The sequence below is a fragment of the Chelonoidis abingdonii genome, chromosome 8 (assembly GCF_003597395.2).
Source record: "Chelonoidis abingdonii isolate Lonesome George chromosome 8, CheloAbing_2.0, whole genome shotgun sequence".
NCBI lineage: Eukaryota > Metazoa > Chordata > Testudines > Testudinidae > Chelonoidis > Chelonoidis abingdonii.
This window is the reverse complement of record NC_133776.1, coordinates 64,337,387-64,354,184: the sequence shown is the minus strand read 5'-3', so window position 1 is coordinate 64,354,184 and position 16,798 is coordinate 64,337,387. Positions and strand designations below refer to the sequence as shown.

The 16,798-nt window shown below is 47.1% G+C and overlaps 1 protein-coding gene across 2 annotated transcripts in view; it reads left to right on the top strand.

The window, feature by feature from the left end:
• The first annotated feature begins 6,549 nt into the window (after positions 1 to 6,549).
• The window catches only part of LOC116839976 (Krueppel-like factor 5), a 39,462-nt gene continuing 29,213 nt past the window's right edge, over positions 6,550 to 16,798 (top strand). For both annotated transcript variants that reach the window (XM_032806300.2, XM_032806299.2), the window contains exon 1: positions 6,550 to 6,871. In XM_032806300.2, coding sequence (XP_032662191.1) covers positions 6,704 to 6,871 — 168 coding nt within the window. In that variant the 5' untranslated portion in view covers positions 6,550 to 6,703. The remainder of the gene's footprint in view (positions 6,872 to 16,798) is intronic.

The following is a 16,798-nucleotide window of genomic DNA, read 5'->3' as shown; positions in this document are numbered from 1 at the left end:
CTGGGGGAAGCAGTGTCCCTTTGAAGGGATCCAGAGACGGATTTGTTAGATGCAGATTTCCCAGGGGAAAATAAACCCAGGTGGCTTTGTATTTCTGTGGCAGAGGTGGTGTGAAGGTGGGGGTCTACTCCAGGTTATTTTGTAAGCATTAGTAACCCTTGCATTCTGGTGGTGATGAAATACAAGCTCTAGGGGTGAAATTCTCCCCCAGCTGAGTGCCAGCACAAGGGCCCTGAATGACTTACATCTTCCAGAAGCCCAAAATCAACCTTGGAAAGACCAGGGGACTAAAGTCTGTCCTTTTTTACGCTGGTATGAATCCAGCATCACTCATCTGAGTGCCATGGATTATGGCAACTTCACCCAACAGAAGCTGGAGTTTTGTCTGTCCACAGATAAGGATTTAGGGGGCACGGGCCAGTTTGCAATCTGGATGTCCGCTCCTGAGCAAGGAGGCCCCAGTGTGGGTGTAGAGCACATTCCCATGTTTATGCAGAATTATGAGACCATCATCACCAGAGATGGGCCCAAACAGTACCTCCAGGGCACTTCGTAGACTAAAACACACACACGTTATTGAGGCTGCAACCTAGCTAAGCCACTCAGGACAGAAGCAGATATCTGAGTATCTCTGAGAGTCTCACCTATTCCCAGTAGCTCTGTTGTGTGCATGTGTGTGTTTTTGTTGTTGTTTGTGTTGGGTAAGAAAAAAAAAAAAACACCATGAAGAAATCACACGGCCAGGTTGGTCCCAAATAACCATGTTTACTAACTATACTCAACATGCGAGGCCTGGCTATGCACATGCTGCACCTCAGACTGGTTTGTGGCGGCTTCTAACATGTACAAGACGAGCACCACCAAAAGGATCACAGTTTATTTAAAGGGATACTATCCTAGTCCTGTCTGCTGTTAGGAAGCTGTCACAGGAACTGGGAAAGGGGAGAAAATTGGCTCTCCGCTGCCTTGCCCCTTGGGCTGCCCGTCACTCCTGAACAGAGTATTTGTAAGACGTTTCCATTCTGAGCTGGAAGCAACTGACACCCATTTTGCAATCTTCGCCCCATGCAAATGACTGCAAGGTGCAGGAGGAAAGAGAACAAGGCCCTTTTGGAACCTGATCAAACTCTCATTGAAGTCCAATGGAAACCCTCCCAGTAACCTGGGGAGCATGTGGGGGGATGAATCTGGCCCATGGAGTGCTGTGGCCTCACCTCAGAGCAGAGCACCCTGGGGTGTGTGTGTGTTCCCCAGTATAAGATGTGTGGCCACCCGGGAGTTTTAAGGCAGGGTGGGGGACAAGCTGTCCCACACTGATCTGGGGCCCAGGATCCCCTATCTATGGAGGAATGATCACAGACACCGCTGATTTGGCTCAGCATCTGAAGGGTGTTGGATGTAGGTTAAATCCTCTCGCCTGTGTACAGAGCAAGGCAATTATCACTCGATCAACCTCGGTCTTCCATTCCTCACTTCTGGCAGTCAGAGGTTTCAGGTTGTCCTGAGCAAGAGGTTGCATCCCTGAACATCCTGGTTAATAGCCATTGATGGACCCATCCTCCATGAACTCATCCAGTTCTTGTTTGAACCCAGTTATACATTTGGCCTTCACAACACCCGATGGCAATGAGTTCCACAGGTTAGTCATGCATTGTCCTGCATAGCACAGGACCAAGAACTTCACCCAGTAATTCCTGCATCTAGCTCAACAAATTGTGGTTGAGGATAGAACCCAGGAATCCTGACTCGCCATCCCGTCTGCTCTGATTGCTAGATTCCATAGCCTGCAATAAAACCTAGGAGTTCTACCTAACACTAGACACCACTCCCCTCCTAAATAAATGTTAGAAATGAGACTTCAGATATGGGATCTGAATTTTGGCCCATCTCTGAATATAATTCAGGACTTATGACAGCCAGTGCCCTGATCTAAGTGCCAGGCAAATCTCCTGACCATTTAGATGTGGAAAAGCCTCCACCATATGCACACTTGATCTAAAAATCCTGCAGCATTTCTGGGTCAGGTTTGCACTGAAGAAGGGATTTTAACAGCACTGTGCTGTGCCAGATGAAGTACAGGAAGAAGATATCCATAGTACAGTCCCAAGAGACTATTAGTGTTTGTTTTTTGTTGAGCGCAGACATTGTTCTTAGTGCTGTGTGAGATACAAAGATAAAGGACTTGCAGAACAACACCTCCACGAATCTCCTTATTCTAGGCTTAAATATATCAGTGCTTCCTTAGGGGAAATATCTGCCTTTGGCTGGAAAGGTGTTGAGCAAACCAAGTGACACAGATCATTTATAGGCTCAAGGCCATTTCCGTACAAGTGGACTTGATGCAGATAAAAGCTTTGCAAATTGCTTTGTTTTAATGCTGAAATCAAAAGATCCTCCTGCTGGGAAATCATTGCCAGAAATCAGTGTAGTCCTAGAATTTGACTGACTGATCTCTGCAGGGAAATGCCTACAGGTCTTGTTGAATTCCTAGAGGGGCCCAAATGTGAATGCAAGGGGGGAGGGGAAGCAATAAAGGATTGATTTCACTGCATAGCAGAATGTCATTTTGTCTCTAAAACCAAGGAATGAGACCTTCAAATCAGAACTGTGTCCTCAGCTGTGTTATAGTAACACTTTGTATGATTAGAAATGGAAGAAATTTTAAAACTTGAATTTGCTGTAAGCTGTTTATGTGGTTTATTTGTGTGCATTTCACTTCTCCTGGACAGGGGAAAGAGACTGATCCCTTTCTCAGACTGGGCACTTTCACTTTCTCCTTCTAGTCAGTTTCATTGCCTTAAATTCTTATTAGAGCCTGTCAACTTTTTTCAAAAAGTCACATTTTGGATGAAAGTTTTTCACAAAAAGGATCAAAAATCTGTTGTGGAAAATGTTCATTCTTTTGCCACCAGCTTTACTTCTTGTGCACAGTGCAGTTCTGGAGGTGTCAGACTAGGTCCATACTGAGTTTCCTAGGTGCTCTAGCAATACAAATAATAACTACTATTATTAATAACAATAATTGCAAATCCTGCAGTGGCAGGTTTGGATTAAAAATAAATGTTTTCATTGATATAAAAAAAGTCCTGAAAACATTTCTAATAGGTCTTATGCAACTTGCTACATTTTTAAATGTTTTGATTCTGCCCAACGCTGTCTCTTTAATATTAAACTTTGACTTATTCAACAAACTGGATTCAGAGCAGTTCTTTAAGGGCATATGAGCACATTGCTAAGTATACTGAAGTCCAAAGTCTTGCATCTGATATAAGCTATTTGTTTTACATATTTGTTATGTGTTTTGCTGGCGAAAGCCTGGGGCGCTAATAAAGACTGACTTATTGCTTGCATTTTTTTGGAAACATTTACTATCAGTGTTTGCATTAAAGGACTGATCCTGTGAGGTGCTGAATGCTTTCAGCTCCCACTGAAGCTTTTGCCAGCAGCACGGAAGCGATTCCAGTCTGGGATCAGTCTTTCATCCATGTCAGATGCAAGGTAGCAAGAATTGTCTTCTACCTTCCCTTCCTAAGTCTGATCGCTGAAAACAGAGCTTTAGAGGCTTGAGTCCCCTACTGAAATAACTTGGCCAGATCCTCTACTGCTATCAATCGGTGTAGCTCCATTGATTTCCAATGAATGATGCTGATTTACATAGTCCAAAGCACCCTGGGTGGACTGGGGAGTCTGACCCAGGGGATACAGGTAAAGCTGCCACCAATTGTAATTGCAATGTGGAACAATATAATCACATCGTAACACTGTGCCTCTGGGTATGTTTACACTGTAATTTACATCTTGCGTAATATACCCGGGCTAACTCTGACTGAGTTAGTGGATTAGAAATAGAAGTGTATCTACGGCTGCATGGATGGCAGGATCTAGGGTTTCAAGTCGGGATTACACTTGGGGTGGTTAGCCCATCCCACCATTCACACTGTAGGAGCTACACTGCTATTTTTAGTCCACTAGGTTTGTCAGAGCTAGCGCAGGTATGTCCAGGGAAATGATCCCTCCAGCTTCAGTGTAGACAGACCCACTGTGTCACAATGTCTGACCATGGTTATTTTTCCTTCATCTGTGATGCTGGGGGACACACTTTGCAATATCTCTGGGACATGTTACACGATGCAATGTCAGAACACAACAGCGTGATGCAAGGCCTTATAAACCTCTAGTTTCCCAGCTTGTTGGTCAGGGCACAGCAGTGTGAAAATTGTGATCATTCCCAAACATTTTGATGGCTAGGGACAACTGAACCACAAAGTTTTGGGGATGCGGTTCAGAGAAACCCCCAGAAATGCTTGTGATGATACAAATTTGTGGGTCCGCAAAACTAGAAACCTTCTGAGAACAAGATTTCCTCTTTTCCTGTGGGAATTCAGATACTACTTGCTTCCACATGAGCCAGAAACGGAGGACAACAGCCTTTGCCCATGGGGTTAGTTTGGCCATTCCTGCTTCTGCACCTAGACACAGCAAAATAGGAAATGTTATTCAAATGAAAGACTTGGCTTATTATGGCAGTTCTAAGGATACTCAGTCATGGATCAGAGCCCCGTGGACAAACATAACAAGAAGACTGCCCCAGTTAGCTTACAGTTGAAATATAGGACAAGAGATAGGTGTTTGCTAACAGACCAATGGCAGAGCCCAAAGAAACAGTCGTGGGTGATTAGTTTCATTCTTACTCTACCGGACCTGGTTGGCTTATATGTGCAGTGGTGACCCTGTGAGTAGATCAGGGATGTTAGGAACCAAACTGGTTGAAACTGTGGTTTTCTCTATGAAAAGTTGAGGAAAAAAATGAACAGTTTTAATTTGCAAGTTTTCACTTTCTTTACTCTGCTGCAGTTAACATGTTTTTTGATTTGTGAAATGAAATGTGTTGAAGCAACATAGAAAAACTCTTTTTTTAAATGGTTTTGTTTGGAAATGTTTCATTTTGGCTTTGGATTTTCTTTCCTCTGTCTTTCTCATTCTTTTGCTCCATTTTTTCCAGTGGAAAAGTGAGAGCTTTCCCCACACTTCTCCACTGGAAAAAGTTTAAAAGTGCAAGAAAGAGTCCCCCACCCTTACTTTCACTTTTAAAACTTTTTTCCAACTTTTTCTGGTGGGGGAAAAAAATGATTGGGCTGTGTTTTTTTTTTTCCACTTTTTTTTAAAAAACCTTTTTCCTCTGTTTTTTCCCAGTAGAAAAAACTAGGGAATAGTGTAAAAAAAAAAAAAAAAAAAATCTGAAAGTGGGAATTTTCCCATTACGTTAAAACAAAAAAAACCAACAACCCGTTTTTGTAGGCTTTCATAGAATTTAAGGCCAGAACAGATCATCATGTTCATCTAATCTGACCTCCTGCACATTGCAGGCCACAGAACCTCACCCACCCACTCCTGTAATAGACTCCTAACCTCTGGCGGAGTTTCTAAAGTCCACAGATCTTGATTTAAAGCCTTCACATTACACAGAATCCACTTTTTAAATTCTTGCTTTAATGAAAATTTTCGGTAAGAATTTTTTTGGAAAACAAAATATTTATTTTCACCCCCCCATTCCTTTTCAATGAACCCCCATTTCTTGATGAAAAAATGTTTAGTCAAAAATTGTTGACCACACTCTTAGTTAGTGGATTACTTTCCAAGATCTGCTATACTCTGAATCTCTCTAGGGCAGGATGGCCTGGCAGTCTAGACTCTAAAGCATTGCTCTGCAGGAAGCCAATTGAAAGTCCCTGGGCTACAGTCTTAAGATCTCCAACCTGGTGGAGTATTCAGTGCCCAAGAAGGGAGCACCATACATGGCTGCTCTACCTCTGGCTGCTCAAGGAGTAGCACTTATAGGCTCCAGAATGAGTCCTGTCTTGGCCAAAAGAGCAGAGCTGTGATGCTGGACCCAGCAGTGTGTATGTGAGGGATGTCAAACCAGTGTGAGCATCCAGGCCCTGACCGGACAACAGAACATAGCTACAACTGTGTCACTTAGGGTTTGTATACACTAGAAAGGGTTTGCTGTCCTGCTATAGCTATAATGGCAAATCCCCTGGTGGAGAAGCAGCTTATACTGGCAAAAGAGGTTTTTTTGCTGGTATAGCTTATAGCAATTCTGTGAAATAAGCCGTACCAGTAAAGAGAGGTTTTTGCTGGTATAGCTGCATGTATGCTAGGGCTTTTTGCTGGTATAAAAATGTTGTGATGAATCACAACCCTAACCAACATGATTATACTGCCAAAAGTTTCTCACCTAGCCCTGGCCTTAGATTCTCATGCAAATCTGTCTGTAATTTTCTCTCCCCTTTTCTCTCTCTCTCTCTTTAGGTAGATCTGCTGCAGGTAACATGGCTGGTGAAAAGAGTCACAGAAAGCAGGGCTCTGTACTCATTGTATCTTGTGTTGCCTTAAAGAGATGTCAGCTGGCTTATTGGTCAGAGCAGTGTTAGCTCCAGTCCTGATTGGCTCAGCCGGCCTGTCGCTGAAGTTTGCCAGGTTAGTGTGCCTCCTACTTCAGGACAGGTAAGACTTTTCTGTAACAGATCAGACTTCTTAAGGCTACAGTGCACCTGGATTCCTAAGGATTAGCAACAGGCTTGCTTCCGAGTTCTTGAATCCCTTCCAGCTTTGTCCAAAACCTTTTTTTTTTTTTCTCTTTTTAGTTTTTGGTTTGTAACACGCTAAGAAGGGAGGGGAAAGGGGACTGACTGCAGGAGGGATGAGCAGCAGTGGGGTGGTTCTGAGCACCCCAAATCTTGAAGAAAGTACAGTGTTTACGCAATTAAACCCAGTCACAATGTCCGGGGAGTCTGCTGAAGACACCTCGGTCTTTGAAGACATCAAACCTGCTATAAGGATCTTGGAAAACCAACATGAGTTGGCGCAGGTAAGCGAAAGCCTTAACAGCTCTCCTCACACCTCAGTATCCTTATTGATGTGGAATAATGAGGTACTGGCTGTCGATTTTCAGAGGTTGGTTTTCATTATTTGACATTTTTGTGTGTGTTTTTTTTTTTTTTAATTGGTGCTATAAATGTTCAGAAAAAAGCCAGATCAGAATACTTCCAATGAACACAGCCCTTCCCCAGAAATTGCAGCTTGCAAAACAGCCTAGCATGAGGAAACAAAAGGCCGGGTTCTCAGCTGGTGCAAATTGGTGTAGTTCCATTGAAGTCCACAGAACTGCTCTGCAATACACCAGATGAGGATCTGGCCCATCAGAGTACAGTTATGAAAATTCCCCTTCTGTGAGTGCTAGACTGGAAAGATTTCAAAGTATGTACTTTCGACAGAAAGAATCCATCGGTCATTAGATGATAAAGGTGTGGATCTGATTTTTAAAGGGAAAAAAATTGCAGTTGGATTTTGTTTTGTTTGGGGGAATTTTAGAAAGTGTTTTCTGCCAGGTTTGAAACAAATGGGTTGTGAACAATCCTCTGGGACGTAGCTCCAGTCATTTGTTCCGTGATAGGAAGAAACCAGTGTGGAAACATTTAAGTTCTATAAGAGTTTGTTGAAGTTTGATTTTCATCTCAAAGGAGCGGTAGGAGAGTCCTTTTTGTAAAACAGAGAAGATCACTAAGGAAAGGCTCCAGGAATGGATACTTTCCTGTAGTTCAGGCTCCTATTTTTCAAATCACACTAGTGGAGACAAGAATGGAATTCTCCTTGAAATTCCCCAGCGCTGCTGCTTCCCTATGTGAACAGCAAGGCCAGAGATAAAGCAGTGGATAAGCTGCCTGGAAATCAGCCTCCAGCCCCGCTCCCCAGAGTCACAAGCAAAGATCCCAGACAGAGAAGGTTGCTGAAAAGCTCTGAGTGCAGCAACCCCTCTCGCTCTAATTGCGGGGCCGGTTGTGAAACATGGGCAGTGTCCTGCTGCAAGCTAGGGAACCATTTTACAACGGTTGTTGTATTGCCGCCTTGCTCTTTCGAGATGAAATGCAGGATTCCCAGCGGACAGTAGTTCCTTCACCTGCCTTTAAGGCAGGTTCGCATCACCCTTTCTTTCTCCCATACAATCCAAGTGGAAAGGAGTGAGAGTTTTGGAAATGATCCTTCAAGGAGTTCTTGAAAAGAAGTGAAACGCAGGGGGCAAATCTCCCCTGGTGTAACTTCCCTGATGTCAGTGGAGTTCTACCAAGGGTCAAGTTGTCCCTAAAGAATGAGTCTTCATGAGACAATGAAAGGAACTCTGGGATCTGAATGACTTTGGCTCATGGTTTTGAGGCTCGGATGGGCCACGTCTTGGAGCCGTGTCTCTTGTTAGTGATTTGCCGCCATTCCCTAGAGCAGCCTTCCTGGTTGCTCCCAGAAGTGGTGCAGAAGGCGAGGAGGTCGGCATTGCTCTGTGGTGTCTTGCTAAGTCAGAGTGCTAAGCTGGCTAATTAACCCTGGGTGCGTGCCTTCCCAGCGCCATCTTGTTGCAGGCGCTGGGAACTAGAATGAGTGTGTGTTGGGCCCTGGGAAGGGAGTGGCGGGAGGGGAGGAGGGCGATCGTGGTTCTTTTAGGACAGGGCGTGGTGCGCCATTGCCCTGGACCTGACTTTGTGTGGGCAGAGAAGGGAGAACCACCAAATAAAATAATTCTGGGTCAAGCGATCCCCCAGGAAGTTCTGATCCTCACCTCCAAGTCATGCCAGAATTCTGTCTGAGGATCTGCTAGCTCAGGGCTGCTGGCATTAGAAAAAGAGTATGACATGAAGTTGCTAGGAGGAGTGGACACCACTCACAGCCTCTTTGCTGTGACCTGGTGCTCTAGGAACTTTGTTTTTAAGTCTAATGAGAGGAACCTTTCCCTGCAGCCTTTTCCCTGGGTGGCTTTGCGTGTTCTGCTGCTGGCCCTTGCACTGTGCCAGTGATTTCTCTGCTGTCCAGGTGGGAGCGGCATGCAGCCCATCCATTGGGTCTCTACTCTGCCAACCAGGCCCACCTCCCTCTGTCTTTAGAGCCCCTGGCGAGGGTGGGGCTGGGGAAGTGTGAGACAATTCACTGGGCATAGGAGGGAAGGTTGGTTGTGGAAGCTCCAGCTTTCCATACCACCATTACTGCCATCATCAGTAGGGCATGTGCCATAGCAATGGGCTAGAGGCCAGAAAGCAAAGCATGCATCTATGGAGCCATTCAGACCCTAGGGGGAGGGATAGTTCAGTGGTTTGATCATTGGCCCGCTAAACCCAAGGCTCTGAGTTCAATCCTTGAGGGGGCCACTTAGGGATCTGGGGCAAAATCAGTACTTAGTCCTGCTAGTGAAGGCAGGGGACTGGACTCGGTGACCTTTCAAGGTCCCTTACACCCATCTCCTAGAACTGGATCTCCATTATTTAAATTTAAAGCATAGCTGGGAGCAGAGAGGGCAGAGGCCAGAGGTACCAGCCATCTGGTTGATTCTTCCCCCCACCCTCCTCCAAGGATTACTGATGCAATTCCCTCAAAGGATTGGGTTAGGTAACAAATGGACTCAGCAATTCGCAGGCCAGCCTGCTGTCACCCTCCAGCAGCAGGATCGGGGTGGGGGGCTGCTCTGTGTCCCCCTCCAGCAGTGGGACCAGAGGGGGACACAGCAAGCTGGTCAGATCTCCCACTTTGGCAATGGGATGGGTGGGGAAGCAATGTCATCCTTCAGCAATAGGATAAGAGGGGATGTTGTGGGGTGGCCCTGTCTCTTTCTTTGGCCTGGGGATGCCCTGGGCAGGCATCAGGACGCTGCACAAATGGGCAGGAAGATACGGTCTAGCGCTGAGACAGCAGGGGAATGCCGGGCTGGCCCCGTCTCCTGCTCCAGGAGCAGAACCACAGGGAGGTGCTATCCCCATCCCTCCGCCACACCTCTGCAGCAGGCTGGGTCCCACTAGATCTTGGGCTGCCCCTGCTCTCCCAACTGCAAACAGAACCACTGGCTGCTCTGAGTGCTGAGTCAGCCCAGACTCTGTGATATCCCTCAGCAACTTCCGGGGCGTTAATCTGAGGCCAGGGGCACCCCTGGTGACCCCGGGACTCCCACAGACAGCTGGAGAGTACTTCAGAGCCAACGTCCTAGCTGGTTGTTAGCTACAACACATGCTTTCCTTAGTGCTCTGCCTCCTGAGGATGTGCACACGCATACCCCCCCGCAACACACATGCATGCATGCACACACACTCCAACCCACAATGCACATGCATACACACACCTTTCCCAGACACAGAGCATACATCACAGACCACGCCACCCTACCCACTCCCCTTCCACACAATGCGCATGCACACGCGTGGACACACTTCGAATATGGGGAGTCACATTCTAGTCATTCTCCCCACTTCCCAGTCAGAGCAGACAGGATTGCTATGCTGGGGAGAATGAGTGAACTGCCCTTTATCTCCCCGCAGAGCTCTAGGGAAAGTTGTTTGGTTGCTTGTTGTGACTCCTGGCCCCACTGCTGTCCAATGGGAGTTTTGGCATTGACTGCAATGAGAACAGAATTTCACCCATGAAATCATAGCTTGCACTGCTACGCACACAGCGATTTCTGCTTTTCACTTCCTTGAAGAACTTTTTTGACTTTTACAGGGACGGGCTTGGGTCATGCAGTTCAGATCTCACGGTAAATGGATCTGGTGGGGAGGTGGGTTCATGAGTCAAGGCTCCAGTTTAGGGGTCTTGATTGTTAATGGGCTAAGAAGTTTGGGTCTTGGTTTTGTGCGTGTTCCCTTCAGTCCGTGGAGCAGGGGTTGGTTTAGGCTTCATTCTGGGTTAGCTCCATTGCTGATCTGTACTGTTACATCTGATCCTGCATAGTACTAGACAGCACTTTACCCAATGATTCCAGTAGCTTCCGGGGAACTAGAGACAGGTGGGTGTAGCGTGGGGAAGCCCCTTGGGTTAAACCTGAGGCAAGCTGAGACGAAGCTGGCGAAAGTGACTGGAGGCAGCACAGTCACAGTCCTGCCTCAAGTTCAGAAGAAGGTGTAAGCTCAGGAAATCCAGGCTCGGGGATGTGCAGGCGGGAATTAGCCTTCTCCCCTCACTGCTCAGGGATGTCATTGGGGACATTGCATAAAGCAGCGCTCATTCCGAAGGGTTTCCTGAATTGAGAAAAGAAAAGGTCAGATTTGTGGGGGTCCTGGGGCAAGCTCTTGAGTTCAAGAACCGAAAAAGGATGTGAAGCACAAGGTCCATCATGATTCTGGGGCAGGTTCTCATCTCAGTCAGTGTGAGGCCAGAGACCAAGACTTTACAAAATGAGGTCTTACTTTAGGCTCCTTGATCCATAGTTGGGCACCCAAATTAATGCTCTGATTTTCAGTTTCACTTCTCCCACTGATGTCTCTTAGGGTTTGCTGACGCTGCGAGCTAGGGGGTGATTCCAGCTTGAGGAGACATACCTACGCCAGCTCTTATTGATCTACCATTCTAAAAATAGCAACATAGCTGCAGCGGTGCAAACAGCATCAGGGGCTAGCTGCCCAGAGTACAGTCCTGTCCAAAAGACAAGGCACATACTCTGGGCGGTTAACTCCTCATGCTGCTTGCACCACCACAGCTCCACTCAATCAGAGCTGGGTATCACACCCCAGCTCCAAGCGTAGACATACTCTTGGTTTCAGGAGCTGCTCCAGTTCTGCACCAGCATAAGTGCCACTTTTCCTTTTGATATGGGCTCTCTGGGGCTGATTCTTTCTGGCATGATCTTCCAATGCAGGGCCTGGGAAGGAGGTGGGATATTGGCAGCAATTGATTTGCTGTAGTGGAGGAATTCAGGGGAACCTCTTTCCCACACACATCATTTCCCTTTCATCTATCCGTTCCCTGGCACTAAACCTCAGTAATATCTCAGCCAGGGAATGTATGCCCTCCTACCCCCTGTGGGCTGGAGCTTGATACCTGTATACAGAACACCTTTTGGCACTTTCTTGAGTAAGGATGAAGCATGGGCTTCCTGTGATATTCATGGCATACAAACAAGGAAGTTCAATAAAAACAGAAGTCCTCTTGCTGGAAGATTGGAACCTAACACTGCTTTATTTCTTAGAATTCAGAATGGTAACACAATCTCCCCCCACCCCCCAAAAACAGCAAGAGACAAAGCAGGCTACTCCCCTAAGGCAGAGAGGCATAACTCATCTGTCCTTGCTGTGGACTGGCTGACTTTGATCACATACTTCCTTACAGAGCCGCTTGCCCACAAGCAGGACCAAGAAAACCCCAGAGAATTTAAAGTGATCAATCCCAGTTTTAACACAACACTTCCAACACCCCACGTTTCCCAAAACTCTGGGGTTTGCATTATGGTTTGCTGACTGTAGGCCTGATCCAGTGCCTGTTGAAGTCAGTGGAATGATGCCTGTTGACTTCAGCAGGCTATGTTACAGTGTCCTAGTTACCTCCCGTGTCCGTTTTGAGGGAGTGCCCTCAGAGAGTCCACCTCCAGCCTACCCCCATCCTGGAAGTCAGAGTCAGTCAGCTTGTGAGAATGCAGTTCTGCTGGGAGTTGAGGTTGCAAGCCCCCAGGAGCCACATGAATGTGCATACATGGCACCTTGTTATCCCTCTGCTTGCCTGCTCGGTGCCCGGTAGCTTGTGAGGACAGGGATGGTGCCACCTGGATGCCACAAGCCAAACCAGAGCCAGCTGGGCTAACTTTAGATTTCCCAGCCAAGAGTTCATCAGTTTCACTGAGCAGAAGACAGGCTATGGCTGTATCCCCGACCCTTGTGGCCTTTGGTTTTCATAGGCACTCAGCCGTGGTCAGGAACAGGGTCCCAAGGGGCAATAGCAGCAGTTGCATAGAGCTATAAAGACCAAGCTGATCCTGGGTCTGGAAGGCATCGCAGGGGCTTTTCAGGGCCAAAAGGGGCCCTTTGCAGGAGGAGGCTCAGGTTGGCTGGAGGAAGGGAGGAATTTTCTGGGCTGGCATGTGAGTGAAGTAGCTCTGCCTGCTGTCTAGTGGTGGCAGCGCCTGACCAGCCTGTCTGTTATTCCAGGGGTTCCTGCATTGCACAGTTGGGAGCCTCTTTTAAAGCCAGGCTGGCAAACACAGGCATCAGCCCTTGATTAGTTTGTTCTTTGACCTCAATCAAGTGAGGAGTTTGCTTCCCTCCCTCCCCACATTGCTGTTCATTAAGTGGTCATAACCCAAGCGTTAGGATGATTAGCCAGCTGGACTCAAGGTTACTAATCAAGGGAGCTACCAATGAACCACCAAGGCAAACAGAGCTAGCGTCTCTGGCTTGTTTTAAATTGACTCTCCTCACCCTCTCTCCTCAGCAGCATCTGGTATCAGCAGTGGCTGAGCAGTGCAGAATGGCAGCCACATCCCCTTTCACAACATCTCGTTCCTGGCAGTTTCTGTCACTGTGGGACTCTAGCCAATCAAATCTCCGTTCTGCCAGCCATCCGGGATACTGCAGAACAGTATGAATCTTGGGCCATTTAGTCTATATTCCTGTCTCCACTTTAACGGACACATCGGATTTCCCATGCTGGGTCAGACACCTGGACAATCAAACCCAGTGGATATGTCTACATTGTAAAAAAACAAAATAAAACAAGAACCCATCTCAGCATCCAGGTTTGTAGGTGTTTCCGCTCAGACCAGACTTCAGGATCTGAGATCCATCCCCCAGGTTTCAGAGCCCAACCTCCAGCCCAAATAGGAACATCTGCACTGCTAATGTAGATCTGGGCTCTGACTCACTGCCATGGATTTTTATACCTAATGTCTCTTCCCTAATGATCCAGAGGTATGTGAGAGGCAGAAAGGGTGAGGCTAGCGGATAGGGCAACACACTAGCATATAGAAGCGGGGGGTTCAGTTCTAGTGTGACTTCAGCTCCATGGGCCTCAGTTTCCCCATCTATAAAACAGGGATGGATCATGCTTCCTATCATCAAAAGGATGTTTTGAAGATAAATCCATTAATGCGTGTTAGTTGCTCAGACACTATCGCCTTATGAGGGCCAGAGCAGTACCTAGATCTACAAATTCCTAGTTAACCATGTGATACTGTGTATGTGGAGAGAAGGGCCATGGGCATGAATTCTCAGCCTAGTGATAAAATCCTCCAGCCTCAGTATCAGGCTCTGGGATCTCGCAGGACAGGATGTCCCATGAGGCAGCCATCTGTGTGGAGAAACACTTCTGTTTGTTAGCTCTCAATGAGGAAGAGAGAGAGTTCAAAGTTGTCTCATGGATGGTAGCTGAATAAATGGAAGTTTGGGAGATCCTTGCTTCAGGCAAAGGGGGTTTTCAGAGCTACTTGATGGGAATTTATTAAAAAGGTTACTCCCAGTGAATGAGTCACCAGGGCAATAACAGACCAAGACGATAGTTAACATGGCATCTCAGAGCACGCAAAGCGAGTCTTCCCCATGGCTTCTTCCTGACATGGGACAGAAGCTAATGCCTCTGCATTATGATCTCTCTAGCTACGGCCAGTTTTTTCCATTGGAAAGTTTTATCCTTGAAAAACAGCTTTTGGCTCAATATGGAAGTTGTCACAAAAGATGTTGGGATCCGTCTATGTTTTCTGATTTTTTTAAAGTTCAAACAAAAAAAGTCATTTTGATTTGAATTGAACTAAAACATTTTTGATGTTCTTATTTTATTCCCCCCGTTTGCCTTTTTCCAGGTAAACAAAAAATGGGAGGAGAAAAGGGAGATTGTTTTCATTTCAGCTGGAATCAGATAGAATCAAAGGGGAACTCTGTTTGAAAGCAAACTTTCATTTTGACGAAAAATCAAAAAAGTCTGTAGAAAATTTCAAACAATGAAAATTGTTTCTTTTGTTTGAATGTTTCTGAGGGGAAGAAATGCCATTTTCCGACCAGTTCAAGTTGTCAGCAAGGTGGCAACGAGTGATGGGCCCTGCCCAAAGCATCAGATCTGAGCTCCTGTCAACTTGGCTCAGGGTCCAGATCCCCATTCAGAACTCACGGCTTGAGCCCATCTCTAGTGACAGCCCCCATCTGTACTCAGTGCAACAGAGCACGTGAGGAACAAGAGTCGGGGATCCCCTCTCTTATCCCCAGGCAGCAACACAACTGGCTTGTGAACTAGTGGAGAAGAGCCAGTTCTTCTGCAACCCCAAGCGTGGTCTGCGGACAATGGGGTGTAGCCACAGCCAACCCCACCAGCTGTGGTGTGCAGTCTATGCCAGTGGTGGGAAGAGAGGCTCAGCAAAGTGCTCTCAGCCATGCTCTTCCCTCACCCACCAGCCATTCCTGCGCTGGCAGAATAGCTGCACTTATCTCACTTGATCAATTCCCTGGCATTGCAGGGGTCTTGAGTGCTGGGGCACCTCAGTCCCTCCTTTTCTCTGCCTGTGGCCCGAAATAGAGTCTCCTGGAAGCTGTGATACTTTGGTCTAATTCTGGCCATTGGACCTGATATGCTTGGGTGGTGTTAATGGCCTCTGATATACAAGTCAGACTGGAGGCTCTGAAGGTCCCCTCTGACCTTAAAATCCACTGCCTTTTCCCAGCAGCTGGCACCCACAATATCTGGGCCTTTGTAATTAACAGCAAGTACTCCCCATTCCAAAGTGCCCTGAGACTCCACACATAGACAGATCAGGTCACTCCCGTAACAATCTGCTTTGGCTGGCCCTGCTCTTTCCTTTCCTCCTTGCTGTGGTTTACATCATAAATGACCTGCCAATGCACATCAGATGCTTGGCGGACAATTCGGGAGACCTCTGTTTACAGCTCAGGGCAGTTAGAGCATGACAAGCGCCCCGCTCCACTACTCAGTGCCTCACCTCTGCCATCTCTGTGCGTCTACACTGCAGTGTAAGTCCAGGGTTAGTAGAACTCAAGTAGCAGATGCTGGGTTTGTTATCCTGGGGCTTGAGTGTCTACACTCATTTGTAACCACAGATTAAGAATGGTTGAATCCTGGGTCCCAACCTGGGGTTCCAGTGTCTACATTGCATCATGTGGGCCTGAGTCCATCCACCCATATCCCAGACTTCTTAGCGCCCTCCCAAAATGTGGCTGCTCTAGCCCTTTGGTCATGATGCAATGTGGGAAAATTTGATTGTGTAGAGGACAAGGAAAGTCAGCCCATGGGATTATGGGATACTTTTGGCAGGCTACTAGCACAGGAGTCCAGTGGGGCTGCGTCTACACTGCAAAGTGATAGGGCTTGAACCCTGGGTCCTGGCATGTCTCAGGCTCAGATCCTCCACCCCCATGAAGTCCTGGGTTAGCACAATTTGCATGTAGATGGAAGTAGAATTATGCTTGAGCCTGAGTTCGAATTCTGGGCTTATACTGTCGTGCAGACATACCTTAAAAGTGAGAATGCAAGATGGATGGTGGTTTTGGTGATGTGGCTAGAGACCAAGTCACCAGAAATCAGCCTGAGAGACAGTCACATAAGTCATTGACACACCTCTGATACCTGCTGGTGATCTTCATCACCCTGGGCTGGGTTTGAACTAGTGGTAGGTAAGAAGCTCCATATCTCCTTGCCAATCCCCTAAGACACCCAGCCCCCTCACTGCATGTTGGGCCTGATCCTGCTCCTTGTCAGAAGTTTTGCCATTGCCTCGCATGGGAGCAGGGTGGGGCCGTCTGATTGCACAAGGAGCTCCCCTTTTGATTTCCTTGTGGCCTGATGTAATTTCTTGCTCCTGCCCGGATCCTGCAGTGAAATCAGCCGTGTCTGGGTCCGTGCCAAGAGGAATGAGATCATGTGAAAAGAGCTCAGGTTTCCACACTCAGGCAGAGCTTCCAGGAGGAAGTGAACATGTAGCCATGGGAGGTGAGGATGGAGTTTAATGCCTTCCATTCTGAATAGCAGATGGGTCCTGTGCCTCTTCCTACTCTGCCCT